This window comes from Branchiostoma floridae, chromosome 6, assembly GCF_000003815.2.
Source record: "Branchiostoma floridae strain S238N-H82 chromosome 6, Bfl_VNyyK, whole genome shotgun sequence".
In the NCBI taxonomy this organism is placed as follows: Eukaryota; Metazoa; Chordata; class Leptocardii; order Amphioxiformes; family Branchiostomatidae; genus Branchiostoma; species Branchiostoma floridae.
The window spans coordinates 22533759-22543365 of record NC_049984.1 but is presented as its reverse complement, the minus strand read 5'-3'; the positions used below and the strand labels follow the sequence as shown (position 1 = coordinate 22543365).

At 38.2% G+C, this 9607-nt stretch overlaps 2 protein-coding genes across 4 annotated transcripts; one reads left to right on the top strand and one right to left on the bottom strand.

Moving 5' to 3' along the window:
* Positions 1 to 868: 868 nt before the first annotated feature.
* On the bottom strand, positions 869 to 3447 carry LOC118418571 (TLC domain-containing protein 3A-like). Its single transcript, XM_035824563.1, has one exon. It carries the CDS (start codon positions 3399 to 3401, stop codon positions 2586 to 2588), a length of 816 nt encoding a protein of 271 aa, XP_035680456.1. The 5' UTR covers positions 3402 to 3447; the 3' UTR covers positions 869 to 2585.
* Positions 3235 to 9390, top strand: LOC118418573 (programmed cell death protein 5-like). 3 transcript variants are annotated; one of them, XM_035824565.1, is made up of 8 exons: positions 3235 to 3623; positions 3820 to 3905; positions 4913 to 4990; positions 5456 to 5490; positions 6014 to 6075; positions 6266 to 6357; positions 7405 to 7476; positions 8631 to 9390. In XM_035824565.1, the coding sequence occupies exons 1-8, from the start codon at positions 3554 to 3556 to the stop codon at positions 8676 to 8678; spliced, it is 543 nt and encodes a 180-aa protein (XP_035680458.1). In that variant the 5' UTR covers positions 3235 to 3553; the 3' UTR covers positions 8679 to 9390. The 3 variants fall into 3 exon arrangements, with proteins under 3 accessions (XP_035680458.1, XP_035680460.1, XP_035680459.1); XM_035824566.1 differs by having other exon boundaries at positions 3472 to 3623; positions 4940 to 4990; XM_035824567.1 differs by lacking the exon at positions 4913 to 4990.
* Positions 9391 to 9607: the final 217 nt, after the last annotated feature.

Here is a 9607-nt window from a genome sequence, read left to right as displayed (position 1 = left end):
GGCACATACAGAGACAATAAAATACCTGTCCTTCAAAACCTTGTTATGGAGGCTTGATTCCTGAGTTTTTTCATAGATAGGGGCTTTTTCCAAGTAAGGCCACACCAATTTAATTTCTTGGTTCACGGATTCGCTCGCTCCTATTTTTTGGAAAAAAAAAAAAAAATTACCACTCAGCAAATTTTCACCATAAATGAAACCATTCGCCAGCTTTCTGGTGTAGCAAACATAAAACTGACACAGTCTTCTTTTGTAATTTTCAACGAACAGGTGCTGTTACTGTACAGCAATAGTCTTTTGTACTTTTTTCAAGCTGAAAACTTTTTATTCTTTATGTTTTGGATTAGCCCTTACCTTTACCCCAACCATTTTACAATTTTTATTTTTATTTCGCCCTCTCGCTCCATATTTTTTATGAAAAAATCCGTGAACCAAGAAATTAAATTGGTGTGGCCTAAGGCCATGTTGATTTACTTGTGGAGTAAATATATGAATGACATCGGTGACATGAATTTTTGTCCATTTCCAAAAAACAACAGAATTTCAACCATGCTGTAAATTGTACAAAGCTGTTGTAAAATGAGGTCATATACTATACTGTAAAGTAAAAAGGGAATTTTGGAAAATGGATACTAATAATAGAAGGCCAAAGTCAATTCCAAAGTCAAATAAGAAATTTTTCTTTCGTCACATACTCAGTTGTGTTGTTCCCGGAGGATATCAGCCATATAAATTATAATCAAATCAACATGGCCTTACTAATTTTATGCGTCTTTGGGTATAAAATGTACTGAGTACTAGCATCATACTTTAGATTTCAATTCCAGACAGTGAATCGTAACCTGACAAATGGAAAGGTTGTGTTATCATTATTTTTTGACCTGACACTCCTTCCAACTCGACCTCCATGAAAAGCGACCCCGCTGGCCGAATGGACTGCTTTCGAGTCAAAATAATGGCACAAACAAACTTATAAAGGGGTGTATATGAAAGTACAATGTGTAATCCAAATACATGTCTCTTTACCTCATAAGGATTATCCTTTTACCTGATACATATAAGAAATGCAGTTAAATGAAGAGTCAGCCCACCATGATGTAAGCTTGAGATATCTAGCATTTATTGCACACTTTGTAATGATTATCAAACTTCCTATCCAAACAACAAAAATGCAGTTGTAGCCTGAGTTGTAACTAGGTAATTGCTTAAAAAAGTTCTGAATGTCATTTTGATTCTTTGCACTACACAATGCTACTCAGTGATTAGAAGTTCATGTACAGGCAAAAAGATCATACAATGGATCTGTCACCATTTCTTATCATGGTGGATTTAGAAAAAAGTTGCTATAAAGCGATCTTTGGCACAAAAATAATGTATGATTCGTAGTACAATTTTTTTTACACAAGGATCTATATAACAAAATATTTCTCTTTAACTTTGACTGGTAGAAAAAATCGTCTTGCAAGACTTTGCAAAATACACTGACTTCATTTCTTGAATTAATTGTTAACAACACGAGCAATGGAAACTGATATTTCTATAACATGACAATATATTGATCCACAACTTGTAGGACAGAATGTAAAATGCATGAAAAACAGAACACAGTCCCTGCATGTAATAAGCACCACCTAGCACTTGTTGTCAGAACTACAGGCAGTTTAGTAGTAGGAAGGATCAAGATTCCTATTCCTTCTGCTTGTATGCATCTATAAAGTCTTAGGCACCAAATTGAGTTTATTTGTCTACTTGACAACATGTTCTCTGTTGTTATTTACCAATTTGATACCAGGCATATTGTAATGTGGACAGACCATCAACATCCATTCAATGGGATCTATTAATATTATAAATGTATAATATCTACTGGTATGTTTCAAACAATACAATGACAGGCCATGTTGATTCCATTATATGGAAGACATCTATGCTAGCATCAATTTTTGGCTGTTTAAAAAAAGGTTTTGACCATTTAAAAAAAAATCATTGACAAACCAATATACTAATGTCATACAATGCCAAAGTCAATTCTATGGTCAAAGAGGATCTGAAAGAATAAAAATGAAGAAACTATACTGTTTTATATTATACTCTTCAAGTCTTTTGTCATTTGTTCACAGCCTTCCTGACCACTTAGATGTCATAATAAAGGCAACTTTGTTTGGGCCAAACTCACACCAGTTTTGGGGTTCCAAGAGGATGTCATCCATATATTCAAATCAACATGGCCTAACTTAGTTAGTAACTAACAATTATCCAAAACAGTCCAACTGACTCAGTGTATGTAAACACTTGTTATGTTGAAATTGCATAGCTGCTTATAGTCTATCTGACCAAATGAACATTGTTACAAGGGACTTATCCTTTTCGTTCACAGTTGCATATATAAAACATTTTCACTTCTAATTTCTATCTGATCGCAAAATCAAATACATAGCCAACACTACAATTTGGGTAGACTCTTTTTACCTTAATGTTAATCACTGTACATTCTACCATATATTTAACTTCAGGTACGAACTTACAAACCAACTTTCAATAAATTGCTAATTAAAATGACCATATATAAAAGATGTCAGTTCTTGTCAAAGTTCTTTTTCCAGCGGAGGTTGATGTTTTCCATTTTGCTTCGGTGACGAGTAAGACCTCAGCAGTCGCACCATTTGGGCAAACCAGTAAATTTGGAAGCCCAGAATAACTGCACACCCGATATTACACTTCAGAGGTATTGCAAAAGGCACTTCCATAGTTGAAAGTCCATACTTGTCTCCATACACAGCGTAGAGTATAGGAAATATCGCAATTCTGCATACGAAGAAGGCTATGATTGCAAACACGCCGTTGAGAATGTAAACAAAACTCTTTTCCATTCGAAAACGCAAGAGGATGGCGCGCATGGCAACGAACGGCGTGCTAAGCTCGATAAAGAACAGACTCGCCACAAAAAAGTCACCAAGTCCTTTCCTAAAGAACATAATGATTGGGAAGAAAATGGCTGGTAACGCAAGGTGGTGAAAAACCATGAGTCCTTTCCTCTTGAGGTAAAACTTTAGGGGAAGCCAGCCGTTCGTTGTTTGTTCAGGATACCTGGCGCATTCAACAACGTACATAGACCAAATATCGTAGTAGAAGTAGGATACTCCAAAACAAGTGTACGCTTCGGTTAACCAGTGACGGGCGTACAGAATTTCTCTGTAACAGTTAACCACAACGACACAGCCAACACAACACGAGATGATGGCCTGGAGAGAAGACACTGCGCTGTTGCACAAGAGGTAGAGGTCTGCTTTGCTGAGTCCAGGCCACATTTTACCAACGCCGGCTAGAAGAAGGTAGAAAGTTCCGGGGAAAAAGACACACCCGGCAAGAATGTGATAATACATCTTTGGTTCCTCGTACATAATTATTCCTCCTCCCTGGAAACATCAGTAGGATGTAGAAAGTTTCCCTCGATAGTTACAACTTCTTTGGTCCAGGTTGGAGTAAGTGTTGAAGCTTTTAGAAGGCATCATTCTTGGTCGTATGTTGGCTGATCTTGCAAAAGTTCAGTGGAATGCACACTTCCGCATCCGGATGTAAACTGACTGAACCGGATGTACTTCAGGACCCTCCAACTACAAAAGGTAGAGGGGTGCTTAATTTTGAAGCACTTTAGAAAAAAACATGAACAATCATTTTTGTCCGATTATTCTCAAATAGACTTTAACAATTTGTTGAAGAATACTGATTTTGGTCTGTATTTTACTGAATTTACCTTATTTAATTTAGATATAATATTTCATCTCACGTGTCTTGAATTTGGTATGGTCCAAACCTCAGGACAACAAAAATTCACGAAGATGGCAGACCCAGAGTTAGAAGAGATCCGAGCTCGGAGAATGGCAGAAATGCAGCAACAAATGGGGGTAAATATAAAATTACTCCTGCTGTGATACAGTATAAAACCCATTGGTTCATAATAACGCAAAAGACATAGGTGTTTGAGGGCGTGCGTTAAGATATAACGTGCCTATATGGGTGGGGTTGAACATGCGTGGGGAGGGGGGTAAACATGCATGTAGTACTTACCATCTTCTTGAATAATAATTTTATTATATAGATGATGAAGTGTGATATGGTCGTGACATGAACTTGATCTTGATTAAATCCCACGTGTTAGGGTTTGTTTTCACTAGTGTAAAATTTGCATCATAATTTATAAAAATATGCATCATCAGAAGTTTCCAGAAGCTCTATATTGACATATGCCTAAATTAAAGGCCATCCTCTTAAATTCAGGCTTATCCTGTCAATAGTGTGGGAAATTCTTATTCTAGCCTGTCAATAGCCTCTGTCAACTGTAAAAGTGTAAATGTTCACAAGGATTTAATGTTGGATAGGGAGAAAATGAAGCATTCACGATATGTTAAAGTTCGTCGTTTGAACAAGAGGATAGTCAGGAAGAAATCAATTATTTTTGTGGTCGTTTGATTTTTTATGGTCACTGAAAACAATGGACATAAAACACAGTGACTATGTCTTCTTTTATGGTAATGAACATCTAATTCTGTTCTTGTGAATTCGTAATTTTTGGGACGCGTTAAGGTAGTAATGATTCCCTAATATTGGGTTGGTGCAGAACACGAGAAGCTGTGAGAACACTAAAGACATGTAGTTAGACCGAAGAAGCACGTCTCGACACTAACGGATGACAATACTCAACTGCATTATTTTAAATATTCGAACGGGTCGAACGCTGCACCTATGAACGAGCGCAAACATCGCTATTCGACGTGGAATGCTTGCGCTCGTCTGCACGTGCGGACGTCAAACGGTCACAATCCAAGAACGTACTTTTACCCATACTGTACCCTTCTTACATAATTTCTCTGTTTCTTTCTGTGTCTGTGTTTCTGTGCCATGTTGTTCACAGCAAACTGGTCAAAACCTCCCTTTTCAGCTTCCCCCTGGGGTAGACAGTGGTGCAGGCTACCCTGGGGCATACCAGCAGGTAGTCAATATGGTCCGACAGAGCATGAAACAAACAAACAAGTCTTTGTGTGAAATTTACTTTTACTGAATGTTGTTTGGCAAAGACACAGTGCTTGCAGATATTGTTATTGTTCATGGCTGCTAAAATGTACTTGTACTGGTTGTTGTAGGTTGTATATATACACTTGTCATATTTGCATATATTGGATATGTGTATAAAGTCATACCTACAGAAATCACACATACCAGTATCAATGTATTTTTTTCTATTACTTATTTACAATGAACTGGAGGGAATTGACAAGTTTGGGAACTTGTTTTCAAATTACGGTCAATGTTGTGAAGGTCTACAACTACAAGACAGCTCAAAAAGCCTGACGTCACGAAATTGGCTTTTCAATTCTAAGTTTAGCACCCCTCTGCTATTCCTGTAAAACACTGTGATTTTTGTGATTTCATGTCTGCATCTTCCATCATGTTCCAGGGAGGGGGTGAACAAAAAGCAGAACAGCAAGCCAGGTAAGAGTTTTGTCACTAAGACTTTATTACGGTGTCATATGCTACTATGAAGTTGAATTGCATTAGGTGACACCCATCCCATGGGGGAGGGGGGGCATACCTACCTACTTACTTACCTACCTACCTGCCTAGTCCCTTGACCTCCAGTTAGCTCCGAAGATGGAGAGTTGTCTCCAGGCCCTTGGGGAGGCATAGCGAGTATCAATTCTATGGTTCCAAGTCCAATGCACCAGTTCTGCCACACCGACCCCTTGTCATATACACTACTATACAGTGGAAGCCAGTTGATTGCACGTCGGATAAATGCACACTTCGGTCAAAAAAAATTGCACGGAATCCCAAAATCCCGTGGCGGTGCGGTCCAACAGGGTAACTTTGCATTATTGCACACGCCGGATAATTGCACGGAATTCGCTGGCAAATTGGGTGTGCAATTAAGCGGCTTCCACTGTACACACAAAAGACTTCAGGTTTTCTACGACAGTGAAAAGTCTCATTTATCTTGATTTGATTTGCCCTGCAGACAAGAAGAACTGAAGAACACAATTCTGGCAGGAATCCTGGACCAGGCAGCTCGCAGCAGACGTAAGTTTGGAATGGGAATGATATTTGATCAGAAGTCATTAAAATCATGAATAAGAATGTAATCAACTCCCATTGTTTTATATCCAAATGATGAAAACATATTGCTTATCATCAGGGAGAACATGTGAACGCACTATAGTAGTCTTTTTTTTTTCAGTTCTTTACTAGTACATGTATTTGTATATTTCAGTGAACAACTTGAAGCTTGTGAAACCAGAGAAGGCAGCGATGGTAGAGAACATGTTGATCCAGATGGCACAGTCAGGGCAGGTGCAGGGCAAGGTAAGAAAACATGCTGAAAATATATACAGAAAACTGACAAACAAAGCACTCAAAGTTAAATCAACATTAATGTTTAAATGGGCCCTTTCAAACTGTTTTTTCTTGTTGGATCGGTCCGAAAAAAATGTACCTGAAAAAGCAGTGGACTGGATTTTGGTCAGAGTAGAAAATGGCCACATTATATCAGCTGTGGTTTACATGTTTTATGGCTTAGCAGTTCAATAAGAGCAAAGTTAGGTTAAGTTGTTTCTACAGTCACACTTACATCTGGTTTACATGTGATGTAGACATGATTTTAAAATGCCAGTTGGAGTTGGATATTTTGCCAAATAGATTCCTTTGTAGAAAATTGGTTTAGGTCCGGACCTAGACCTGATCCTCTGGACCTGAATCGTATCTGTACCTGAATTTTCTGTACCGATCCCCACTCCTATCTGCATGAGTTCCTTATTGATATTCTCTTGGCTTATGTTGTGTAAACTTGTGTGACACAGCCATACATTGTACAATGTTGAAAAATTTGTTTAAAAAAGAGATTTGGCAAAATTTTTACTTCCGTGGCTGTGTTGATTCTCATGCATATCCAGGGTTCGAAATACACATAGTATATTGCAATTTGCACATAATTTTCCAGATTCGCACGTTAAGATATTCTGAACTTGCAATCTTGCATGTTGAAAATACCTGGCCGTAAAACATACTTTCAGGAATTAGACACCCTACTCTTAGACAGAACGACATATAGACGTCTGTCTTTTTCCTTCCTTGTTTTTGCCGGTAACTTTCCCCGGTAGCTTCACAAGATGTAATAAAAATTCGCCGATTCAAGCTAGTGATTCTTGTTGCGATCGCTGCCTCGTTGTATTTTGCATGTAAATTTTTCAAATTGCACATAAAATTTTTGCCAACTTGCAATTTTGCATGTAGTAAAAAAAAAGTATTTCGATCCCTGAAATCAGTGCAGCCAAATTTTGTTATTGCAACATAGGTCTTCATTCATTCATTGATGCATATTATATATATTTTTTGACGTTTTTTTCTGTACAGATCGGTGAGGACCACCTGAAGACTATCCTGGAGCGTGTTAGTGAACAGACAAAACCAGTGGGAAAAGTCAAGGTAGGTTATTAAGTTCAATGATTAATGGTCTGTAGCACAAGTCACAATATACTATCCTGACTGTCCATCACAAATTAGCAGTTCAACCAATGAGAGAATGGCAATTAGCAGTTCACCCAATGAGAGAGCTGCATGTCTGTCAAACATTTGTATAATTATGTTTGTAACTTGCATTTTCTTTGCGAGTTTTAACGTCCCCATCCGATATGACAATGTCTGACTCTTTTTTAGATGTATGTAGCTGAGAAGCTGGCTCAATGTACGAGGGGCGGTCAATAAGTAATATCCCTGACCCACTTCCAGTCGTCTGATCTAGATGAAATTTTGTATCTGTAATGATTCATATCTTTATAGGTAATGTTGCAAAACATATAAGCTCTGAACTAATTATGGTTTCTGATTTACTGGTGTTTGAACTGAGTCAGGTGCGAAATGGACCATGTGTGAAATGGAACCAGTTGAGTGTCGCGCAGTGATCCGATTTTTGTATTTGAAAGGACGCACACCAAAGAAGACTTTTGATGAAATGAAAGAAACTTATGGTGATGATGCCCCATCATATGACCTTGTAAAACGCTGGCATCCTGAATTCAAACATAGCCGGAAGTCTGTGGAAACAGCTCCCAGACCTGGTCGTCCCTCTTCTGCCATTGATGAGGCATCTGTTGGAGGACCAACCTGGGGTGTCCTACAAAAACGGTGTCCAGAGCTGCATCAAACGATGGGAGAAATGCATAACTCTGGGTGGTTCCTATGAAGAGAAAGACTAATATTAGTAATAACTGTGCCAAGTTTCATTAATCTCCTGCTATGGAAAATGGGTCAGGGACATTACTTATTGACCGCCCCTCGTACCACTACATCACACAAACACAACTTTCTTACTCGACAAAGTACTCTTAATTGAAAAAGTTTAAACTTTGTTCCAACACAAAAAGGAACTCACCATAAATGTTTGGCCAAACACTCCGACCTTCTTCAGATGAAATGGCTCGCTGCACTTATCCGGAAGTCGTCGGATGACGTCAGGTAGCAGCGAATCATAAATGGCGGGAAGGCAAAACCTGCCACCGTCACGGTTCAACGAGGGTTGATGTGCCCTAATGTAAACTACTTTATACTTTAATTGTAAAATTCATACTTCTATTTTCCAGTTCCAACGTAGGAAAGTCTTTGATGATGACAGCGATGATGACTACTAGAGACCTCAAAAGGGCCCAGGCACCCACGTCATCAGCTATGTGCCTCACACGAAAGGGACAACAATTGGGACTTGCACTTGCTGCATCTACCATTGTCTGTTCCTGCAGCTCAAAGTACAATACTATAGAGGCTTTCGGAAAGGCGAGCAGTATCGTTGAAGGGACCGTATACGTTTTCTGTTATACTAACAGTAGATGGGGTGTTTCAGCATTGAAACAGACACTGTCGAGGCTTAGCAATAAGATTGTAGCACCAAAACATTTGATATCATGAAGACATTGCAACAAGTGATCCTACTTTTTTAAGGGAAGCAACACCGTGATGATTTTTTGAGATTATGTATTGTAATCCAAAGCTAGTTGCTGTGAAATGTACGCCTTTTGTACGAGGTAACATCATTATCTGTGTGTCACTTTTCATGTAGTTTTTTGACTGGAAATATTTATAGTTTTTCATGGTGTGACTATTTACATAGCTGTGATGCATGTCCTATTAGTTATCATGCTACATGTATAAACTTGACTCACTGTACATGGGTGGCAAGACTGTGGTTTCTGAATGTGTGGCTAAAGAAAAGAAATGTATACATAAATCTTTGGGTAGGGACAAGATTTCTTGACGAGATTCTCTGTGTTGAATTGTACAATATTTGTACCCTTTTTACACAGTGTTCAATGATGTTTCTTTTGAATTAAAAGCCATGCATAAAATAAATGACTGAATTATTTGGCTATTTTTTTTAGAAGTATTTATTCATATCTGATCTGGTTCAATATAGTGAATACACCCACTACTGCAAATTAAATCCTTGCAAATTTGAATATAAATGCATTTACAGTACATGTAACAGACTCCATACCAAGTTCAACATAATGACATCTTGAGCAACTTTTCAAAGTCAAGTACCTGAATAACTACTTATAGAGAT

Coding starts and splice junctions, on each gene's coding strand:
- LOC118418573 (XM_035824565.1), top strand. CDS start 3,554: ATGCACACTTCCGCATCCGGATGTAAACTGACTGAACCGGATGTACTT. Junction 4,991..5,455: donor ACCCTGGGGCATACCAGCAG/GTAGTCAATATG, acceptor ATCATGTTCCAG/GGAGGGGGTGAACAAAAAGC. Junction 5,491..6,013: donor AAAGCAGAACAGCAAGCCAG/GTAAGAGTTTTG, acceptor TTTGCCCTGCAG/ACAAGAAGAACTGAAGAACA.
- LOC118418571 (XM_035824563.1), bottom strand. CDS start 3,401: ATGTACGAGGAACCAAAGATGTATTATCACATTCTTGCCGGGTGTGTC.